The sequence below is a fragment of the Schistocerca serialis genome, chromosome 4, assembly GCF_023864345.2.
Source record: "Schistocerca serialis cubense isolate TAMUIC-IGC-003099 chromosome 4, iqSchSeri2.2, whole genome shotgun sequence".
NCBI lineage: Eukaryota > Metazoa > Arthropoda > Insecta > Orthoptera > Acrididae > Schistocerca > Schistocerca serialis.
Genome location: NC_064641.1, coordinates 107,953,210 through 107,978,350, shown reverse-complemented (window position 1 = coordinate 107,978,350; position 25,141 = coordinate 107,953,210). Strand labels below are relative to the sequence as shown.

General features: G+C 43.6%; 1 protein-coding gene across 1 annotated transcript in view; it reads left to right on the top strand.

The window, feature by feature from the left end:
• Positions 1-25,141, top strand: part of LOC126473217 (uncharacterized) — a 154,738-nt gene that overhangs the window by 116,777 nt on the left and 12,820 nt on the right. The window contains exon 11 of the mRNA XM_050100128.1: positions 22,062-22,174. Coding sequence (XP_049956085.1) covers positions 22,062-22,174 — 113 coding nt within the window. The remainder of the gene's footprint in view (positions 1-22,061; positions 22,175-25,141) is intronic.

Genomic DNA, 25,141 nt, shown 5'->3' with positions numbered 1-25,141 from the left:
TTCCAATGAAAAGTCCATGCATTGTTAAACTCTAACCTGCCTTCCTATTCCCTGTTTTCCAAAACAAGCTTCAAATGTGTCAAAATTAAGATAATCGTAATTTTTCCTGGTGGTTGTTTGTTTCTCACCAGAGTAATGATCTGCATGCAAAAAGTTGTAAAATAGTGCTATTACTTTCTGATATGTATGGAAGTAAAACATGGACAATAAATAGTTAAGACAAGAAGAGAATAGAAGTTTTCAAGATGTGGTGCTACAGAAAAATGCTGAAGATTAGATGGATAGATCACGTAACTAACGAGGAGGTACTGAACAGGATTGGGGAGAAGAGGAATTTGTGGCATAACTTGATTAGAAGAAGAGATTGGTTGGTAGGACACATTCTTAGGCATCAAGGGATCACCAATTTAGTATTGGAGGGCAGCGTGGAGGGTAAAAATTGAAGAGGGAGACGAAGAGATGAATACACTAAGCAGATTCAGAGGGATGTAGGTTGCAGTAGTTACTTGGAGTTGAAGAAGCTTGCACAGGTTAGAGTAGCATGGAGAGCTGTATCAAACCAGTCTGTGGACTAAAGACAACAACAACAACAACGACTGCTACTACTACTACTACTATTATCTGGTGACTGGAAAAATCTCAGTATTGGAGTGTGTAAAGTGAAGTAAAATCTGTTTGGGTGCATCAAGAGAAAAGAAGGGGACTGTTTTGTTTTTAATTGATAATGAAAGTTGCCATGATCACAAAGAAAGTGAGAGGGGAGAATATAGGCAAAGATAAAGAAACTAAGAACAGAGTTCAATAAGAATATTAAGAAAAGGGTGCAAGTATGACAGCATTAGATAGTGGGGTCACTTCTGCAGAAAGAAACCACCTCTCAAATATTAAAGAAATGGGGTTAATTGAACTATTTGGTTTCCAAAGCACCATTCTCTATTTTCAAAAAATATCCAGTCATGCATCTGGGCACTGTGTTTGTGCTAATTAACGAAGACAAATGGTGCCTGTGCTTTGTTTCTGCACCAGGGCTCATAGTGGCTTGGTCCCAAACTATTTCTTTTTCCTCCCTGACAAAGGAACTAACAGTTTTGAAAATTAGAATAGCTCTTCTGTACTTTTAGATGTGTGTATCTGTGTCACTACTACTTAGCTGCCTGAAGCTAACTACTGGCTAACCACACTGTTTCCTTGCAGTTTTACAATTTTCTCAGTTGACAACAAGTTTACACCTACACTGCTCACCAGATCTGGCTCACAAGTGGATTTTCCCCTAGTTACAGAAAACATGTGCTCTGACACTCGGCTCTTTTCTCAGCCTGACAAAGGCTAATAAATTTGAAGCTTAATATACTGAAAAAATTTCATTAATTAAAATTTGAAACAAAATAGAAAAGTAACTTAAAGTATTTGTTGGGCATATTCCAATCACTGTCTTTCTTTACAATTTTTACCCTCTACAGCTCCCTCTAGTACCTTGGAAAGATATTCCCTGAGGCCTTATCACATGTCCTAGTATCCTATCCCTTCTTCTGGTCAATGTTTACCATATTTTCTCCTTAATGATTCTGTGGAGAGCCTCCTTATTGTTTACTGGCATTTAATTTCTACTACTGCAGAACTTCTAACAACAACATGTAAGCTAATAAGTGATAAAGTTGTATTATTCTAATTTGGAAAATAGTGCCGCAAAGCAGTTGCAGTGGACAAGAAGTGCAATAAAATTGAAATAGCCGTAATAGTAACTAACAACTTCATTCGTGCATTTTACAGTTTCAGGAATAATGGAAGAAATGCTTTGTTTATTTACTTATGTAATTAGTTGCTCAAACCTTGGATATGAATAACTGGTTACCGTTAACTCTGTATAAATTGCTTCATACAATCTTACCTTGCCTAGAAATATACATTATTGATTTTCCCACCAGAATATCAAAATCATGGAGTGACATTTGATTGCAAGGACACTGATGCAGCATGTGAACACTATATTACAATTGGGTTTGTTGTGTGTGTTTAAACAACTTTGACATGTTTCCTGCAATCCTTTGTCTCTGTTCATGCAGTTTTCATGTGGATGTAACTTGACTGGTTCTTCTGCATGAGTAAATTGTCACATGATGATGTACATTTATGAACCATTTGGTTCATGAACAAGAGGCGTGTCACTCATTCCCATTATACCTAGAGCATTTTCGACACTAACAAAAATAATGTACCGTTAATAGCAGTAATGGAAATTCCTGAATGGAACAATATGTAAAATAAGGGAAAGATAACCACTCACCTGTCGTAGACTGACCTGTGGCACATACACACACATAACAGAATACAGAATTTACTAGCTTTTGATCTCTGGCTCTTTCTGTAGTAGAAAGTACACACACAGTCACATAGACTCCCACATGCACACATCTTGCAGGCTACAGGAGCTGACAAACTACTTGGAAAGCAAATTAGGTAACCCGGAAACTGTGTGTGTGGCCATTGTCCTGCTGGGGAGCGCGTAATGCCGGCAGTGTAGAATGGCAGCAGAGTGGGCCACTCTGCTCAGTGTTCCCTCGACGACCACCAAAGGTGTGAGGTCCCTGCAGGCCACGGATGCCAGGAGCCTGTACAGTGCTGCTTGATACAGTGTGCTAGTTCTGCTCTCCTGGTAGAAACTGCATTGGATGTGGCCATTGTGAAGGCCCTTTGGCAGTAGGTGTGCCTATCACCTGACCCCTCCCCCAAAATTATCTCCTAACACAATCTTAATTTTACCAACAGATGAGTTAAGTAACAACATTAGAGAGGAAAGTTGCTACTCACCTTACAGTGGAGATGCTGAGTCGCGATAGGCACAACAAAAAGATTCACACAATTACAGCTTTCGGCCATTAAGGCCTTTGTCAACAACAGGCACACACACACGCGCGCAACTCGCAAATGCAACTCGCACACACGTCTGCAGTCTCAGGCAGCTGAAACCACACTGCGAGCAGCAGCACCAGTGCATGATGGGAGTGGCAACTGCGGTGGGGGGGGGGGGGGGGGGTGAGAGGAGGCTGGGGTGGGGAGGGGGAGGAATAGTATGGTGGGGGTGGCAGACAGTGAAGTGCTGCAGTTTAGATGGAGGGCAGGAGAGAAGGTGGGGAGGGGGAGGGGGGAGTAGTGGAAAGGAGAGAAATAAAAAGAAATTAAAAGACTGGGTATGGGGGTGAAATTGAAGACTGTTTAGTGCTGGAATGGGAACAGGGAGGGGGCTGGATGGGTGAGGACAGTGACTAACGAAGGTTGAGGCCAGGAGGGTTACAGGAACGTAGGATGTATTGCAGGGAAAGTTCCCACCTGCGCTATTCAGAAAAGCCGGTGTTGGTGGGAAGCATCCATAAGGCACAGGCTGTGACGCAGTCATTGAAATGAGGGATATCATGTTTGGCAGCATGTTCAGCAACAGGGTAGTCCACTTGTTTCTTGGCCACAGTTTGTCGGTGACCATTCATGTGGACAGACAACTTGTTGGGTGTCATGCCCACATAGAACGCAGCTCAGTGGTTGCAGCTTAGCTTGTAAATCACGTGACTGGTTTCACAGGTAGCCCTGCCTTTGATGGGATAGGTGATGTTATTGACCGGACTGGAGTAGGTAGTGGTAGGAGGATGTATGGGACAGGTCTTGCATCTAGGTACACTCCTGGAAATGGAAAAAAGAACACATTGACACCGGTGTGTCAGACCCACCATACTTGCTCCAGACACTGCGAGAGGGCTGTACAAGCAATGATTACACGCACTGCACAGCGGACACACCAGGAACCGCGGTGTTGGCCGTCGAATGGCGCTAGCTGCGCAGCATTTGTGCACCGCCGCCGTCAGTGTCAGCCAGTTTGCCGTGGCGTACGGAGCTCCATCGCAGTCTTTAACACTGGTAGCATGCCGCGACAGCGTGGACGTGAACCGTATGTGCAGTTGACGGACTTTGAGCGAGGGCGTATAGTAGGCATGCGGGAGGCCGGGTGGACGTATCGCCGAATTGCTCAACACGTGGGGCGTGAGGTCTCCACAGTACATCGATGTTGTCGCCAGTGGTCGGCGGAAGGTGCACGTGCCCGTCGACCTGGGACCGGACCGCAGCGACGCACGGATGCACGCCAAGACCGTAGGATCCTACGCAGTGCCGTAGGGGACCGCACCGCCACTTCCCAGCAAATTAGGGACACTGTTGCTCCTGGGGTATCGGCGAGGACCATTCGCGACCGTCTCCATGAAGCTGGGCTACGGTCCCGCACACCGTTAGGCCGTCTTCCGCTCACGCCCCAACATCGTGCAGCCCGCCCCCAGTGGTGTCGCGACAGGCGTGAATGGAGGGACGAATGGAGACGTGTCGTCTTCAGCGATGAGAGTCACTTCTGCCTTGGTGCCAATGATGGTCGTATGCGTGTTTGGCGCCGTGCAGGTGAGCGCCACAATCAGGACTGCATACGACTGAGGCACACAGGGCCAACACCCGGCATCATGGTGTGGGGAGCGATCTCCTACACTGGCCGTACACCACTGGTGATCGTCGAGGGGACACTGAATAGTGCACGGTACATCCAAACCGTCATTGAACCCATCATTCTACCATTCCTAGACCGGCAAGGGAACTTGCTGTTCCAACAGGACAATGCACGTCCGCATGTATCCCGTGCCACCCAACGTGCTCTAGAAGGTGTAAGTCAACTACCCTGGCCAGCAAGATCTCCGGATCTGTCCCCCATTGAGCATGTTTGGGACTGGATGAAGCGTCGTCTCACGCGGTCTGCACGTCCAGCACGAACGCTGGTCCAACTGAGGCGCCAGGTGGAAATGGCATGGCAAGCCGTTCCACAGGACTACATCCAGCATCTCTACGATCGTCTCCATGGGAGAATAGCAGCCTGCATTGCTGCGAAAGGTGGATATACACTGTACTAGTGCCGACATTGTGCATGCTCTGTTGCCTGTGTCTATGTGCCTGTGGTTCTGTCAGTGTGATCATGTGATGTATCTGACCCCAGGAATGTGTCAATAAAGTTTCCCCTTCCTGGGACAATGAATTCACGGTGTTCTTATTTCAATTTCCAGGAGTGTATATTACAGGGGCATGAGACATGAGGTAAGGGATTGGGAGCAGGAGTTGTGTAAGGATGGATGAGTATATTGTGTATGTTCAGTAGATGGCAGAAAACAGGGAAGGATAGTGGGCAGGACATTCCTCATTTCAGGGCACAACGAGAGGTAATCGAAACCCTGGAGGAGAATGTAATTCAGTTGCTCCAGTCCTGGATGGTACTGAGTTATGTGGCTGGACAGTATGACTTTGGGAGGTGGTGGGAGACTGGAAAGATAAGGCATGGTAGATTTGTTTTTGTACGAGGTTGGGAGGATAATTACGGTCAGTGAAGGCTTCAGTGAGACCCTCAGTATATTCCAAAAGGGACTGCTCATCACTGCAGATGCGAAGACCACGGGTGGCAGCTGCCGAAGGGGAGGTATTGCTGGTGGTTAGTAGGTTTGATATGGGCGGAGGTACTGATGTAGCTGTCTCTGAGGCGGAGATCAACATCTAGGAAGGTGGCTTGTTGGGTTGAGTAGGACCAGGTGAAGCAAATGGGGGAGAAGTTGTTGAGGTTCTGGAGGAATATGGATATGGTGTCCTCACCTTCGATCCACATAGTAAAGATGTCATCACTGAATCTGAACCTGGTGAGGGATTTAGGATTCTGGGTTTTAGGAAGGATTCCTCTAGATGGCCAATGAATAGGTTGGCATAGGATGGTGCCATGTGGGTGCCCATAGCCATACCCCAGATTTGTTTGTAGGTAAAGCCTTCAAAGGAGACATAATTGTGGGTGAGGATATAGTTAGTAATGGCTACTAGGAAGGAGGTTGTTGGTTTGGAATCCATAGGGCATTTGGGAAGGTAGTGTTCAATAGCAGTAAGACCATAAGCATTAGGAATGCTAGTGTACAGGGAGGTGGCATCAATAGTGACGAACAGGACACCGTGTGGTAAAGAGACAGAAACAGTGGAGAGTCGATGGAGGAAATGGTTGGTACCTTTTATATAGGAAGGTAATAGATTCTGGGTAAAAGGTTGAACGTGTTGGTGTACAAGAGCAAAGATTCTCTCAGTGGGGGCTCAGTAACTGCCCCCTATGGGATGTCTTGGGTGGTTGGGCTTATGGACTTTAGGAAGCATGTAGAAGGTAGGAGTGTGGGGAGTGGTAGGGGTAAGTAGAGAGATGGAGTCTGGGGAGAGGTTCTGGGATGGGCCTAAGGATTTGAGTAGTGACTGGAGATCCTGCTGGATTACTGGAATGGGGTCACTGTGGCAAGGTTTGTAGGTGGAAGTATCTGACAGCTGACAGAGTCCTTCGGTGAGGTAATCCTTGTGGTTCAAAACAACAGTGGTGGAGCCTTTGTCTGCAGGTAGGATTATAAGGTCAGGATCAGTTTTTAGATGGTGGAAAATGGTTCTTTCTGTGGATGTAAGGTTAGTTTGCATGTTGAGGGATTTGGGGAATGATGGTGAGGCAAGGTTCTAGGTTAAGAAATTGTGGAAAGTTTACAGGGGGTGTTAGGGGGCAGTGGGGGTGGATATTGTTACGTTCCATCCTGGATTTTCCATTGTTTGATGAGTTTAGTAAGTAAGCTGAACGGAATCAAAGACATATCAGTAATTAATAATGACATTACCAAACATAACTTACATGTGCTATTCTGCAATTTTACAATGGATTTTAAATTTTAAAAAAAGGAATTTTTAATGAGATGATGAAATAAATATTCACTTTTGTCTATTTTTGGAAGTAAAATCTTTCATTTTAATTTCAGAATTTATTTTCGGTGACTCTTAACAGCACGTGATCAGAAACTTACTCAGAATTCTTAATTACAAAATGTTTACCAGACTAGTACTAGCATCTGTGACAGATGTTCACAAATGTGACTGTGACACATTTATGATTACATAACCCTGACATATCATTTGTAAATGACGATTTCATCATACTTTATTGCTTGAAAACTTTCTACAAGTTATGAATGAAATATTTGCATTCTGCATTTATCACCGAAAGTTCACTGCAGTGCTCTGATAAGTCGCTCTACATTTTTTGGTAGCTTCTGTAAAGGCCCCTATTCACTTATACCATTCTTTATGGGTTTAGTCCACAGCTCATGGTCTTGTGGTAGCATTCTCGCTTCCCGCGCATGGGCTCCCAGGTTCGATTCCTGGCGGGGTCAGGGAGTTTCCCTGCCTCGAGATGACTGGGTGTTTTTGTGTTGTCTTCATCATCATCATCATCATCATCATCATTATTCATCCCCATTAAAGTCGGAGGAAGGCAATGGCATACCACCTCTGCTAGGACTTCGCCTAGTCAGCGGTACGGGTCTCCCACATTGTTCCCTACGCTCCTTGGACTATGGGACCTCATCATCATCATCATCATCATCATCATCATCATTATGGGTTTAAATACTTGACAAGGCATAACTAACTTCTCATCAAGTCTCCAGCAAGTTATAAGCAATAATTCTAGATGACTGCTTACTCATTATTAACAAGAAAAGTGTGCTCAGAGTGGTCATTAATGTACAGATTTATGCAAGTTGTAGTCCATTACTTTTTTATTTCACTTTCTACATGTTATGATGTGTTTTTTACGTCCTTGTTTGCCTGGCACACATTTACACTTTTCAGTTGGTTCATGTGATTTATTGTTGGTACATATTTTATGATGAAATTCGTGTATTGCGAGCATTGTTGTTATATTTCTGTGGTCCGGCTGTCATTTAGTCGGCTGGTGTGTTTTAGAACTTTGGATCTATCTCATTCTTCTGGTCCATATTGTTAATAAGTTCCTGATATGGTCGCGCGGATGGTAGGCCGTGATATAATCTGATGGCCTCTCGAAATAAGTCTCATTGAGAGTTCCTATTTTAATTGGGAGGGCAGTGTTTTCCCTCCCGTCAGCAAGCATTTCATGAACATCATCTTGACTTTTTCCATTCTTTTCATATCACCAATCTTAAGTTTGTCCCTTATAATCTCTAGTTCATATATTATGACTGGTGCCACTGCTGCTTTGAATAGTGTCATTGCTGTGCTTGTCAATAGATTAGATATGTTCGGGATATTGTATGAGGCTTTGATGGCTGCTGTTGCTCTGTTGTAAGTAGGAAAACCAAAAGTTGTTGCTGTTGTCCATAATATAGTTCCAAGATATTTATTCATATTTCTCTACTATTTCTAGTGTTCATTGTGTAAAGTTGTAGTCTTGGGTGATCCCCCCCCCCCCTCCCCCTCTTCCTGAATGTCAATTGAATTGTCTTCTGTTGAATTACTTTTAGATCATTTACTTTTGCCAGAGTTTCTAGTCGATTTAGTGCCTTATGTATGACCTTTCTTATCGCCAATACTATCACCATGTCATCTGTGTACACAATCATTTCTGCTTTTGAGTTTCCCGTATTGTGTTTTTCACATCTGCTATAAGGATGTTGAACCAGGCTTTAGTCATAGGGTCTGCTTAGAACTGAGATTTTCTGAAATTTCAACGTTGTTCTATATGTGGGTCAGATTTCATTAAAGGCATGCCTCAGTTGTTCTCACTAGCATATCTTTCTCTGCAGTCATGCCTTTCAATTGCTCCATTAGTTTTCCTCTATTTACTGAGTCGATCACTTTCTTGAGATCCACACAGACAACATAGTACTTTCCCCTTTGGTGTCTCAATGTGTCTTTTTATTGGGTCTGAAAAGTATTTCACTGCCTGTACCAAACACTCCCCACCCTAGATCATAAAGCCACATTGGCATTCCAGGATTTTTCCCTCAGCTGCATTGAGCACTTACATAAATATTTTGAAGGAAGTGTTTTCCAGCATGACTCATTGGAATGAATCCAGGAATGCTCTGTCTTCCTTCCCTCTGTACAGAATTTTTATTGTCACCATTTCCGAGTTCAGGGATTTTTCCTGGCTGTAGGCACTTGTTCATCAGATCCTTCCATAGTTACTCCTTGCTGTCAATGTCTTTGAGATGTTCTATGTACATGTTGTCTGGATGTGCTGCTTTTTTGTTTCTTCCTCCACGGATTGCTTGTCTGAGTTCAGTAGTTGTTATTAATTCGAAGCTGTGTGCAGTGTCCGTTGCTTCCCAATTTCATATGCCTTTTTTTAAGTTCAGCTAAAGTGGCCTGGTCTGCAGCTCATGGTCTCGCGGTAGCATTCTCGCTTCCCGAGCGCAGTGTCTCGGGTTCGATTCCCGGTAGGGTCAGGGATTTTCAGCTGCCCCGAGATGACTGGGTGTTGTTGTGTCGCCTTCATCATCATTATTCATCCCCATTACGGTTGGAGGAAGGCAATGGCAAACCACCACCATTAGGACCTTGCCTAGTACAGCGGTGCAGGTCTCCTGCATCATTCTCCTATATGTTCTGTCAAGAACCATGGGACTTCATTTCCATTTCCAAAGCAGCCAGAGAAAGCAGTCGTGTGTGCCTGAGGTGTGCCTGCTTTTGTGTGTGTGTGTGAAGGGGGGGGGGGGGTTGTTTTCTGAAGAAGGATCTAGTCAAAAACAAAGTGTGTAACAGTCTTTTCATTGTACTTGTCTGTAACTCAGTGTGTCATCTTTACGTTGAGTAGCAAGGTATCCTATCTGTAATTGTTGATATTCCAACCTGGAGTTTCCACTGCTAGATGTTATTCAGCTAGTAGACTATCTGGACTTACCAATGTTTGTCTTTTTTATGTTTATTCACTATTTCTGAGAAACGTGTTTCTCATTCTTCCACGTATATTTCTGCTGTTGGGAGTGAGACTTTCTCCCCTATACTTGTGAATTGGTCTGGTTCTGCATCCTTTGTTAATTTTCCTGCTTCCTTCTTAGTATATTCTGCTCATTCCCTTTTAATTGTAGGTTTGTATTTCCATCTTTTTCCTGCATAGTCAGTTATATCTGACTGTCCTCTCTATGTTTGTGCTATGTGTAATGCCTGTAGCTCCTTTCCTTGTAGCATACATGGTCAAACTATTTTTGTGCTTTTCTTCTTTTGCTTTTTGTGGCTGTCTTTATAATTCCTGTTGATATCCTTCCTATATTATATGGAAGACTTGATTGTTTAGTGCCTACACATCATTTAATGGAGTGGCATAGACCAATTGCTTCATGTGTCCCCATAACCAGAAGTCTAGTGGATTTAGGTCCAGGCAATGAGCAGGCCAAGGTATGGGACTTTCTGGAGCAGTCCATTGGTTTTTAAATGCCTTCATCAGGTGCCAACGCACAATGCAGAGAAAATGTGCTGGTGTTCCATCATGTGTGAACCACATCTGTAGTCTGTCCTGACATGGCACATCCTCCAGAAAGATAGGCAGTATGTTTTTCAAAAAATTATAACAAGCCCCTTGATACATTGTATATTCCTGACATCAGGGTTGGTTCCTTTTGTCATTTGCCAATCTAAGATTCTCTGATTTTCGTGATCAGTTTGTAAATAGTATTTACATTGCATTTGTTTCTGTCATCCTGAGGATGTATGGCAGAAAGGCAGTACCCAACATTTCATGTTCCGATGTATCACTTAGTCAAGTGTTAGGTTTCATGACACTTCTTATGCAGCTGATGGAGTACCCAGTACTCCTTAGAACAGATTCCAAGTGTTACATCTCGTGTCCGAGGCCCTGCAGCTCACATATCCGTCTTGCATGTGTTACAAGACTGTTGTTCATTCCTTTTTTCTTGCTTAGGAGTCGATTTGACAGTTTATGCAGGTATCAGTCCACGAGTGTCAGTATTTTTATACACACTGTGGCCCAGGTTCTCATCGTTCCTTGTGACCAGCACATATAGAAAGGGTAATTGTTGGTCCTTGTCTATTTCCATAGTAAATTCCATGTTGACATGGAGGCTGTTCAGATGTCTGGGGGAGTCGCCAAACTGTTCGTCACCTTGGCTCCACATGACGAAGGTGCCATTGACGTACCTGTACCACACTTCCGGTTTCCAAGGTGCCAAGTCCAATCCCTGTCTCTCAAAATTATCAACCACTGGACTAAGTGGACCACCCAGGGCAACACCTGTCAGCTGTTTTTAGAATTGCCATTCCATGTAAAGTAGCTTGTGGGGTAAGAGTCGCCAAGAAAGAGCTTGGTGATATCCTGCAGGAAAATGAAACTGATGTGCTTCAGAGAGTCATTGAGTGATAAAAAAAAATAAAAATAAAAAAAATTTAAAGCTGACGAGAATGTCATTTGATCCAAGTTTAGGCTCTCCAGCTTCTCTCATCCTGCGGGTCCAGGGGTAATAATAGGACAGAGGTTTTCCTGCCTGTCGTAAGAGGTGACTAAAAGGAGTCTCACACGTTTCAGCCTTTACGTGATGGTCCGCTATGGGGTTTGACCTCCATTTTTCAAAATTTTCACAAAGAGCGAGCCAATTGGGGAAGGGCGCCTTACATGGTGTATCGTGTCCATTGTGCATTGAGATCTTTAGCCCACTTTCTCGTCGTTGTGTTGCACTGTTGCCCATTCTCCATCTCTTGGGTGAGGACACCTTCCTGGGTGCGTTTTCCACCATGCACTATGTAGTGTCACTTTCTGTGCCGACGATGTCCATGGACTTCTTTGTACCTCATATCCAGCACAGTAGCCAGTACGTTGTGGTGGGATCGCCATGTACCCAGTTGGTTGTAGCCCCCTGACAACACAGGGATTGCTCTGCTGATGCCTGCACTGCTAACTCCCCATGTATGCCAAGGAGTAGATGCCCGTCACCCTGGGGCATCAGGACTCCCGGCAATGGCCATCCTGCCAGGTGGCCTTTGCTGTGGCTGGGTGGGGCCCATGTGGAGGGCCCCTGGTCGGAGTGGGTGGTATCAGGGCGGATGACATGCCATGAAGTGTAGTACGCCATCTCTTGCTGGTGGTCCGCTGCCAGCAGTCCCTAAGCGGGCAAAGTCTAGCTTTAATTCTAAGAAATATGACCCCAAGTCGTTCACCTTAATGGCCACACTAAGGATGGCAGTGAAGTTTATTCGCCCCGGTACCTCATATGTATGATAGTTGAGGGGGAATCTTTCATGTCCATGAAGCCACAGTTTTTTGTGGAGCATTTAGAGGACAAGTTTGGGGAGGTGGAGGGCTTGGCCAAAATGCGCTCTGTGTTAGTTTTGATACAAACAGCATCCTCTGCCCAGTCATGGGCATTACTCGCTTGTGGCAAATTGGGGGATGTTTCTGTTACCATCATAAGAACTTAAATATGGACCAGTGTATTATATTCCACAGGAATCTTCTTTTGCAGTGTGACGACGAGCTGCATGCCAATTTAGAGCAGCAAGGTGTTCATTTCATCTGGTGCATCCATTGGGCTCTGAGGGATAACCAGGTTGCAACTAGTGCCTTAATCTTGGTCTTCAAGGGTGACACCTTGCCCAAGAAGATCAAGGTGATGGTCTACCACTGTGACGTCCCCCGATGTGATGCTTTAAGTGCTGGATGTTCGGCCATATGTCTTCCCGCTGTACTTCCAGCCCCACCTGTCGAGATTGTGGGTGTCCATTGCATCCCAATACTCCATGCGCCCCACCTCCCATCTGTGTCAACTGCGGAGGGCATCATTCACCTTGCTCGCCAGACTGCAGGATTTTACAGAAAGGGAGGAAAATCATGGTATGACCGACTGACCTACACCTAGGCTAAGAGGAAATTTGAGTGCCTACATCCTGTGGCTATGATCTCATACGCCACTGCCACGAGAACAGTTCTCACCCCATCAGTTCCTCAAATTCGTGTCGCCTCTCAGAACCGGGAGACTACACCCTGCCACATTGATGGTGGGGGGGCACTTCCCTCCCTGTTGCTCCTGCACCACCTACTTCAGGATTTCTGCTAGTGGGAAAGATGACACCCGCCAACGGCTGAGGAGCCCAAATGCAGCTGGTCATAGGGCTTCACACTCATCCTCAGTCCTGGAGACTGATAGTGAAGTCCTCCCAGCGAGGGAAACCCAAAGAACAGCACAAGAAATCGAAAAAGAAGAACCCTTAAGAACAAGGAACTTGCAGTGGCACCCACACCACCACTGCCTACAATCTCTGTGTCTGAGGATATGGTGGAGATTCTGGCGTCTGCTGAGGACCTGGATCTGGCCGGACTCTGAGACACATTCGATATAGACTGCTCAGGCAAAAAGTCGGTGGCCACAGGTGACCTGAGACATAGGCTACTTCATTGAGTGTTTCATGCCTTCCCAGTCTCACAATCACATCATCCTCCAGTGGAATTGTGGCAGTTTTTTCCACCGCCTGGCTGAGCTATGGCAACTGTTAAGCTTTACACCTGCTTTTTGCAGTGCCCTTCAGGAAACCTGGTTCCCGGCAATGCGGACCCCTGCCCTCCGTGGCTATGAGGGATAAAACAGGAACCATAGAGACTACAATGGAGTGTCAGGTGGAGTTTGCGTTTGTCCTAAACTCAGTCTGTAGTGAACATGTGCCCCTTCAAACCCCTCTTGAAGCTATGGTTGTCAGAATAAGGACGACACAGGAAATAACTGTCTACAATGTATATCTTCATCCAGATGGTGCAGTACCCCTGAATGTATTAGCTGCACTGATTGATCAACTCCCTAAACCTTTCCTACTTTAGGGAGATTTTAACGCCCATAACCCCTTGTGGGGTGACACCGTGCTTACTGGCTGAGCCAAAGATGTCGAAACTGTACTGTCTCAGTCCGCCTCTGCCTCTTAAATACTGGGGCTGCCACACATTTCATTGTGGCTTGAGGTAGTTTCTCGGCCATTGATTTATCAATTTGCAGCCCAGGACTTCTCCCATGTATCCACTGGAGAGCACATGACGACCTGTGTGGTAGTGACCACTTCCCCATCTTCCTGTCACTGCCCTGGCTTCAGGCCATGGACACTTTCCCAGATGGGCTTTAAACGAGGCAGACTGGGGAAACTTTCACCTCTGATGTCATTATTGACTCTGGCCCCGCATGGTAATATCAATGTAATGGTTGTGCAGGTGACTATCACAATCGTTTCTGCAGCAGAAAACGCAATCCCCCACTTTTTAGGGTGTCTGTGGCGAAAGGCAGTCCCTTGGTGGTCGCCGTAAGTTGATGAAGCAATTACAGAGCGTTGGCGAGCTCTACAGCTACATAAACGACACCCTTCCCTAAAGCATCTGATAGCCCTTAAGCAGCTCCGTGCCCGTATGCGCCAGCTTCTAAAATGACAGACACAAGAATGTTGGGAGAGGCATGTGTCGACATTGAGTGCCATACGTCACCTTCCCAAGTCTGGACGAAGATCAGACATCTTTTTGGGTACCAGACCCCAACAGGTGTCCCTAGCGCTACAATCAATGGCATGCTATGTACCGATGCAAATGCGATTGCCAAGCACTGTGCTGAGCACTATGCTCGAGCCTCTGCATCGGAGAACTACCCCCCAGCCTTTCACACCTACAAATGGCGGATGGAAAGGAAAGTCCTCTCGTTCACTACACGCCACAGTGAACCCCATAATGCCCCATTTACAAAGTGGAAGCTCGTCAGCGCACTTGCACATTGCCCCAGCACAGCTGCTGGGCCGGATCGGATCCACAGACATCTTTCGTCTAACTACAAGTGCCTTCTCCTTGTCATCTTCAACCGGATCTGGTGCGATGGCGTCTTTCCATTGCAGTGGCGGGAGAGCATCATTTTTCTAGTGCTCAGACCCGGCAAAAATCCGCTTGATGTGGATAACTATCGGCCCATTAGCCTCACCAACATTGTTTGCAAGCTGCTGGAACGTATGGTGTGTCGGCGGTTGGGTTGGGTTCTGGAGTCAAGTGGCCTACTGGCTCCATGTCAGTGCGGCTTCTGCCAGGGTCACTCTACCAATGATAATCTTCTCTCTCTCAAATCTGCCATCGGAACAGCCTTTTGTAGACACCAACCCCTTTTTGCAGTCTTTTTTTTTATCCAAGCAAAATGTATGACACCACCTGGTGACATCATATCCTTGCCACATTATACGGGTGGGGTCTCCCAATTTTTATCCAGAATTTCCTGTCGCTCCATGCTTTCCACGTCCAAGTTGGTGCCTCCCTTAGTTCCCCCCATATCCAGGAGAATTGGGTCCTGCAGGGCTCTGTATTGAGTGTATCACTATTTTTAGTGGCTGTTAAAGGTCTAGCAGCAGCTTTAGGGCCGTCTGTTTCACCCTCTCTGTATCCAGACGACTTCTGCATTTCATACTGCTCATCCAGCACTGGTGTTGCTTAGTGGTGCCTGCAGGGAGCCATCCATAAGGCGCAGTCATGGGCTCTCACCCACGGCTTCCAGTTTTTGGCCGCTAAGTCATGTGTCATGCACTTTTGTCGGCATTGTACCGTTCATCAGGAACCAAAACTTTACCTTCATGACGATCCACTCACTGTAGTGGAGACATATCAATTCTTAGGACTGGTTTTCGACACCCAGTTGACTGGGCTACCTCACCTTCGTCAGCTTAAGTGGAAGTGCTGGCAGCACCTCAGTGCCCTCCGCTGCCTGAGCAACACCAACTGGGGTGCAGATCGCTCTACTCTGCTGCAGCTCTACAAAGCCCTTGTTCAATCCCGCCTTGACTATGGGAGTCTGATTTATGGTTTGGCGGCACCCTCAGCGTTGTGTGCACTCGACCCAGTGCACCACTGTGGCGTTTGTCGAGCGATGGGAGCTATTAGAACAGTGCCGTGACCAGAGTCCTGGTGGAGGCCAGAGTCCCTCCATTGCAGATCCGAGGTGCCCAACTGCTCGCCAGTTATGTTGCACACATTGATAGTTCTCCTGAGCATCCAAATTACCATCTCCTTTTTCCACCCGTGGCAGTTCATCTCCTGCATCGGCAGCCCAGGTCAGAGCTAACGATTGCAGTTCACGTGGTTTCCCTCCTGTCTGAACTGGAGTCCTTCCCTTTACCACCTCCCATCCAGGTCCGTCCGCATACACCTCCATGGTGTACACCTAGGCTGCAGATTCATCTGGACCTTTCAATTGGCCTTAAGGACTCAGTTACTCCTGCCGCTCTCCACTGTCACTCACTCTCTATTCTTGACGTTCTGGGGCTCTGAAGCGGTTTACACTGATGGCTCAATGGCTGATGGTCATGTTGGCTTCGCCTACGTCCACAGAGGCCATTTTGAACAGCATTCCTTGCCCGATGGCTGCAGTGTATTCACTACAGAGCTGGTGGCCATCTCTCGTGCATTTCAGTATATCCGTTCATGCCCCGGGGAATCGTTTCTTCTGTGTACTTGAGCATCATACAAGCTATCAACCAGTGCTACCTTCACCATCCCTTGGTAGCATCCATCCTGGAGTCCATCTCTGCCCTGGACCGTTCCATCATTCAGTGGTGTTTGTGTGGATCCCAGGACACGTCGGCATCCCAGGCAACAAACTTGCCAACAGGCTACACGGAAACTGCTTCTGGAGATGGGCATCTCTGAATCTGACCTGCATTCTGACTTAGGCTGTAGGGTTTTTCGGCTTTGAAAGACGGAGTGGCATAACAACCAACTGTGTGTCATAAGGAGACTACGAATGTGTGGAAGTGTTACATGCGGGCCTCTCGCAGGGAATCGGTTGTCCTCTGCCAGCTCCGCATTGACCACGCTTGGGCGACCCACGGTTACCTCCTGCGCTGTGAAGACCCGCCTGAGTGTCGGTGTGGCACCCAGTTGACAGTGACCCATATTCTGGTGCACTGTCCCACTTTCACTGCCCAGCGACGAAATCTTGGGTTACTGGACTTGTTGCCACTAATTTTATCTGACAATGTCTCATTGGCTGATTTAGTTTTACATTTTATTTCTGAGGGTGGGTTTTATCAATTGATCTAAGTTTTAGTGCATGTCCTTTGTCCCTCTGTGTCCTCCCCCCAGTGCTTCTAGGGTGGAGGTTTTAATGTGTTGCAGGGTGGGTGGCTTCTCCTTTTTTATTCTCATGGTCAGCCTGCCAAGGTAATCTGCTTTGTTGTTTTAATCTCTTCATCCCGTTTCTTGTGTTTCTGTGGTTTTCTTGTCCTCTTTTGTCCATTTAAATATTTAAATGTTTGTTGCCCTTCATCGTTCTTATGATTTTTCCTTTCATTCTGTTTTGAGTTGTCAGTCTTGTTTGTTTTATTCTTACACTTTTGATACTTTTGTATTTGGAACAAGGGACTGATGACCTCGTAGTTTGGTCCCTTTCCCCTCTTTTAATCCAACCAATCTTCAGCTTCTCGATTGATTGTGTCGGTCTTTCCCATGTGCAGCTGAAGCAGAGACACCAAGTATTTCACAGTTTATACATCAGTGATCCAGGAGTACTCTCATTCGGTCTTAATGGGACATCGTCTGTATAGATTTTTGGTAACCCATACAGCCGAGTTGGTAGGGCTTTTGTGTTTTGTGGATTCCTCAGTTTGCCTGCTGAGAGAGATCAGATTTAGTAGGTCATGTATCTTCTGCTCAGATCCGCACAGAACAAAAGAAGACCACCCACGATATTGTAAATATACTATTTATTTTGTATATTTGGAAAAGTACAGTCCATCATTACCAGGATCACCACATGTAAACAGCATTGCAGATTAAGACAGGTGGAGAAATCAGCCATGGCAGAGCAATGCTGTATGAGACTGACCACATAAAAAAATTCACCAGTACAGAGGTTCTTATTGCGCAGAAGAGCTACCATGCCTGCTTGTTCAAGGAAGCCATAGAAATTCACGAATGTGACAGTAGTTTCAACAAATTGCAGCAAACAAATCATTGCAGGTAGCAATGGATCAAGGGGAGATCGACAGTGGTAATGACTAGGGTTAAAGCCCTCACATGTTGGCGTAAAAGGTACAGACAACTCCGACCACATGGTTGTCTCTGGTCTACCACCAATAGTGGAGGTTTAATCTTTGACAATACCAGCCACTTGTGCTGGCGAAACATCAGGAAAGTTGTTCAATGTTGAATGAAGATTGCAACACAAAAGCCAAACAGGCAATTTGTCAACAAATGACAAAAACCACACCAATTTTGAGTGTACATTGTGCTCAAATGTTAGGACCTACCTAGAAGAAAATGACCTTCTCCATGGAAGTCTGCATTAGTTCATAAAAGTCAACTACACAGTGCTCAACTAGTGCTTTTTACACACAATATCCTGAATGCCATGGATAAATGAAATGGGTTGATTGGGTATTTCTAGTCTTTCAAAAGGCTTCTGATTCATTGCCAAGTTGACATCTTCTAAAAAACAGGATCAAAAATTTATTGACTGACAGGATACAGTTTGTAATCCTGGATGGAGAGCTGTCAATCCTGGATGGAGAGCTGTCTACAGTCACTGAAATGATATCTAGTATACCCTCGGGCAATGGTGTTTCTGTGATACATAAATGGCAATCTCATACTTTTCACAGATGATGTAGTTACCTATGAACAAATTATTTCCAGAAAAAATTTGGTCCCAACCGAACCACAACCTCAATAATCGCAACATACTGTATTTGGAAAAAATCATGAGTGTCACTATCAACAAATTTACCTAAAAAGGTATTACTGTAATTGAAGTAGTAATATGAAAGTAATCACTTCATATCATCCGCAGAAGAGCCAGAGGCACTGTAAGTGCCCTTTGCGGTTTTTTAGTTATATTTGCGTGTGAAATCTGTTACTCCGCTAGTGATATAACTTTGTATAAATCTGCTGTTTGTAAAAATTTTAGTATCCGAAATAAATGATCTCTCCGTCGAAAGGCTGCTAAACTGCAGGAAAATCACCTCTTGCGACTTAAGCGGTATTTACATAGGTCGTCACATGACGTCGAGGTTCCTGAGTAAGAATGTTGTGAGGTCGTGTTGGTGGTGAGAATTTTGTTGTTGTCTGCAAACATCCGGAGCTAACCTTATATTTTCCCCAAGCCCACTGCTATTATATTAGTGTTTTGATGCGTTTCGGTCCTCTTATTCTTAATTTCATCATTTTGCTTTGTTTTAGTGGAAAATAGCAAATGTTCAATGACGACTTGAATATTTTTTCCATTGAGTGTTCCTTCTTTGAGCGAGGCCAGCTATCTGAAAGCAACAAATGGTTCAGATTTTCCAATAACGACAGATCTGGCGCCCTATACTGTCTATAAATAAGTAAGTAAATCGAAAATGCAATTTTCAGTCGGTAACATTTTATTAACTGCAAAACTCAGCTCTATTAAAGGAGAAAAATGAAACTGTTTATGGCGTTATATGCTACGCAGAGGGGGAAAAAAACGTTATGGGGCAATCTAAACAGACGTGTGGGAATGACGTAGTCAGGGTCGAGTAGAATGATGTACATTGTAAGACAACGTGTCGAAGTATTCCACTCTGGATTGCCGTGAATATAAATAGAATATGTACGAGAAACATTGTCGCGGTGTTTGTTTTTCAAGAGGCAAGCTGGAGAACTAGACTTGGCCACTGTTTCTATGTTTCGATACAGTGTATCGATACGTGGAACTGTTTCAGTGTTTCGGAACGGCTGTGGTTCACTGTTTCGAAACAGTGGTGTTTCATTCTGCCCCTGTCTCGGATATCCGGACCAGATTCGATCTCGAGCCAGACACAGAAACTGTATCGTTGTTTCAAAATAAGGCTGTTTCAGTCCACCTGTGCTTGGAACGGACTGATTGCATCGAAACAGTAGAGATGGGCAAACTGAAACACGTAACTGTTTCGAAACAAATTAAACATTACAATGTAATGTTTCGAAACAGTGAAACAGTTTGTGTTTTGTAATCTAATAAACCTAGACATTTTATCATCTTGAATGTCTACTGTATAGGTATGTCCATATAAACACAAATGAGGTGCGAGAGCGCTAATCATATCGCAGGAAGTATGAAACTATCACTTAGGCGTCTTGGCAGTTTCGTATTTCATGCAGCAAATACGCTGCTTTCGTGTCGTGTGACTTTCATACTTTTCAATTGGCTGAGGACAGCCGTAGCTGAAGACAGAAGAACCACCACGAACGGAACTGGAGGTTGGGAGCGAACTACAGAAACAACAGATATGGTACTGGGATTCCCACATTCCGCTAGTATGGGAATATACCCATCCTGCTAATTCCCATGCACACAAAGGGAATTATTGTGGATAATAGGCACAGTGACTATAGACTCACAAATAATGCCAAATCGTTTTGACAAGCAATAGCATGAAGCTTAAGATATCCGAAAATAAAGCTTCGTTTCTAGATGACTGTCCTATTCCGAAATGGCGTAACATTTGCTTTATAAACATTAACCAAACAATAAAACAACGCATACTATTCACATTCAAAATAATAAATATGTGAAAATCATTCAGTTAAATTACACTTTTTTTTTTATAACATACGTTTCTCTGTTCAAGTACAGTAATCATATTAAGAAACGCGTTAAGCCTAGAACATTTTGAATAAAAAAAAGGCGTAGAGTGACAGTTATTATACATATGCATAAATTTAATGTAGGTATAATTGCAAGCAATCTGTTTGACATATCATTGATAGTGTAATGGTGAACGGGAAGGGCTGGGAAGCATGGTGAATTTACAGTAACGGTTCGAAACACCTTGAAAGACAAAATTTTTTCTGTTATATTTTGTTATTTATTCGAATTATTTGGCATTATTTGTGAGTCTATAGTCACTGTGCCTATTATCCACAATGATTCCCTTTGTGTGCATGGGAATTAGCAGGATGGGTATATTCCCATACTAACGGAATGTGGGAATCCCAGTACCATATCCGTTGTTTCTGCTGTTCGCTCCCACCTCCAGTTCCGTTCGTGTTGGTTCTTCTGTCTTCAGCTATGGCTGTCCTCAGCCAATTGAAAAGTATGAAAGTCGCACGACACGAAAGCAGCGCATTTGCTGCATGAAATACGAAACTGCCAAGACGCATAAGTGATAGTTTCATACTTCCTGCGATATGATTAGCGCTCTCGCACCTCATTTGTGTTTATATGGACATACCTATACAGTAGACATTCAAGATGACAAAATGTCTAGGTTTATTAGATTACAAAACACAAACTGTTTCGAAACAGTGCATCGAAACATTACATTGTACTGTTTCATTTGTTTCGAAACAGTTACGTGTTTCAGTTTGCCCATCTCTATGGAGAACTGATTCAGGCGTCGGGAGCTAACGTCGTTGAAGGAATCTTCAACTACCGACCAAACCGATAGATGTCGCTATGGTCACGCTACCATGATCCATTGCGAGTTGTTGGCACTAGACGCCTGTGGTCAACGTGCGACAAGCAGCAAGGCTTCCAAGTGCCTCGCTCCAAGTAGGTTTTTGATCTTGTTGGGGAGACGATGCTGTGAGTATCGTGGTTGGACAGAGCTGTCGTAATTTGGGAAGTAGCAGAGTTTCGCGGGAATTGAGGATTGATACAAAATATTTTGCGCCGTATTGGTGGTCATTGTGAACTTATAAATATATGGCGAGTTTTGCTTGGCAAGCTGGGTTTGACGATGCTATTTTTTGAGACATGTCATTAACACGACTGAACACTCGAAAATATACACCATTTTGATCAGGAAAAACTAGTTATTTTTTATTTGAAAGGAAGTAAATTTATGGATACAGTTCCAATAACCCAACACTTCATGCCTCATGCCGTTTCCCTATCGTATATACACTCATATCCTCTCCCCGATAAGTGCCGACTGTGTTAAGCTGTGATTTTTGAAAAATTTGGAAATGTAATAATTGTTTGATTTCTCGCAGTATAATATTTATATTAAATACAGTAGTTCACATTTACTTATTTACCTGCTCCTGAGGTGGGAGACGTATTTCCGTAATGTTACTATGCAGAGAAAGTGTTTATGACCAAAAAGTTATTGTAGCATGTGGGAGGTAATTTCTCATACTTTGGCATCCCGTATGGCCCGCAACATTTCGTCGAGAATGCTTGTGTATAACCATTTTCAGTTGTATTGTCGTGTACTTTAGAAGCATTATGTTTCCACATGCTCTTATAACTATCTCTGCTCTTTTGTAGCCTGAAGAAAACGAATGTATAATTGACTATGCGCTTAAGAAACGTGACGTGAAGGTTGTACCTACAGGATTGGACTTCGGAAGTGAAGGATTCACAAAATACAGGCATCATAGGTATGTATCGTACTGTTATTTATCACCTGGAGTAAAAGTGTTGTGACGAAACCAGTGAGTTTGCGAACACGTATATTATGGTAACTTTGAAGTTTCCCGATCAGTTCCATGTTCCTGAATTGGTAATGCTGTGTGAGAGCCATTGTTTTCTATTGTACTTCACTTTGTTTTGTACTGTTTCCTTTCCTGGTGACGTAATTTTTTCATTTAGGAACTTTAGTAAAAATGTTATAACATTGATCCGACTTTTGACTTTTAACTCCTTGTGTGATGTCTGCTTTCGCTTGGTTACGTTGCCTGCACGGCGAGAGGCAGGCAAGGTTTACACCCCCCCCCCCCCACCCCCCCCCCCCCCCCAAAAAAAATCGTTACAGTGTGGGTGTGGGGCTACCATTCCATGCCATCACATAGCTGTTCCTGCCACCACTAGCTGGAGGACTTAATTAACAATATCTACAGGGCACGTCAAATTTTCAGTGGTGTGTTGGGAGATATTTCACAAAATTAAACTCCATAAATCCTTGGGTAATAGAAGAAATATTGAATTTAATTGATGAAAGGAGAAAATATAAAAATCAAGCAGGCAAAAGGAATACAAAGTCTCAAAAATGAGATTGACAGGAAGTGTGAAATGGCTAAGCTGGGATGGCAAGAGACAAATGCAAGGATGTAGAGGCATATATCACCAGGGGTAACATAGATATTGCCTATAGGAAAATTAGAGACCTTTGGAGAAAAGAGAACAACTTGTATGAATATCAAGAGCTCAGATGGAAAATGAGTTCTAAGCAGAAAGGTGGAGGGAGTATGTAGAGGGTCTATACAAGGGTAAGGACAGTATTATGGAAATGGAAGAGGACGTAGATGAAGATGAAATGGGAAATATGATACTGCGTGAAGAATTTGACAGAGCACTGAAAGACCTAAGTCGAAACAAGGCCCCGGGAGTAAACAACATTCCATTAGAACTACTGATAGCCTAAGGAGAGCCAGTCCTAACAAAACTGTACCATCTGATGAGCAAGATGTATGAGACAGGCGAAACAGTCTCAGACTTCAAGAAGAATATAATAATTCCAATCCCAAAGAAAGCAGATGTTGACAGGTGTTAAAATAACATAATTCTCAGTCTAATAAATCACAGCTGCAAAATAGTAACACGAATTCTCTACAGACAAATGGAAAAACTAGTAGAAGCCTACTTCGGGGAAGATCAGTTTGGATTATGTAAAAATGTTGGAACACATGAGACAATACTGACCCTATGACTTATCTTAGAAGATAGATTAAGAAAGGCAAACCTATATTTCTAGCATTTGTAGACTTAGAGAAAGCCTTTGACAATGTTGACTGGAATACTCTTTCAAATTGTGAAGGTGTTGGGTCAAATACAGGGAGCAAAAGGCTATTTACAATTTTTACAGGAACCAGATGTCAGTTATAAAGAGTCGAGGGCATGAAAGGGAAGCAGTGATTGGGAAGGGAGTGAGACCGCTTTAGCCTAACCCCAATGTTATTCAGTCTTTATATTGAGCTAGCACCAAAGGAAACAAAAGAAAAATTTGGTGTAGGAAATAAAATCCATAGAGAAAAAATTAAAACATTGGAGTTCGCTGATGACATTGTAATTCCGTCAGACAGCAAAGGACCTGGAAGAGCAGTTGAATGGAATGGACTGCCTCTTGAAAGGAGGATGTAAGATGAACATCAACTAAGGCAAAATGAAGATAATGGAATGTAATCGAATAAAATTGTGTGATGCTGAGGGAATTAGATTAGGAAATGAGACGCTTAAAGTAGCAAATGTGTTTTGCTAATTGGGGAACAAAATAACTGATCATGGTCGTAGTAGAGAGGACATAAATTGTAGACGGGCAATTCCATGTCAAATCAACAAGTGCTACAACCTGACCCTCTCAGATTTTTTTGAAATTAAGTATGCATATATTACTCATAAATCATGACACAAATTAATTTTTTCACATTTTTCTGACGAAAAGTTACCGTGTAATGGACCTTCAAAAATTGAAAAGATGACAAATTTTTGACTCGTGGAACAATGTTGTTTTCTTTACAACACGTGTTCTAATTAAGCTAGAACAATAAAATTTACTTCATTGGAAAGCTCTTTTAAAGAGTTAATTGTTGAATGTACCGAATTTTGAAAAACTGTATTTTTAAAATTCTCAAAAAAATATATGTGAAAGATACACTTTACATCTACATATTCTGAAAGTTTCATCTTGGGATGAGCAAGGGTTCACTATTAAAAGCAATTTTATGTTAAGGGTGGTGCTTTAAAAATTTGTAAAAACTAATTTATTTTAAATATTACGCCTACTTCTCACCAGCTGTATGTTGTTATAAAATGCAGAAATTAAAAATAACGTATAATTGACAAAAGAACATATGTTTTATGCTTCTGTAATTAATAAATACAAAATGAAAACTTCAAGAAATAAATAAAAAACACAGAAAGATGAATACCTGAGATCAGACCTAAATTCAGTTAGTAATGACTATTATTTACAAATAGGTGTCCTATTAGTGCACTTCTTCATACTTAGAACTAATCAGTCTGTTGTACATCAACATTTCTGCACTGGATAACTTATATGTTCGCCCTGTAGCAGTTTGAGGGCTCACGATTGTCACTACTCCCCTACTGCTTATGGAAAGAATGTCTGGATGACTCGGAAATGTAAAAGATGGTGACAGTCCATCTGGATGTAAGAAACTAACTGTGATTTCATCCTTCTCCTGATTTTTTTCAAGTACACAGGTTAACCACCAGTGTCCATTATAAGCAACATATCCTTTTTATGTCTTTGAATGGTATTTTATCACTGTCAGAAACTGTCACTAGTTCAGTTTTACTATCATCAGAGTTTGAATACACTTTTCTTATTATTTTGTCCTTGCTAAAAGGAATAAAAGTGTGAAGTTTTTGTGTCCCTAAAATTTTGC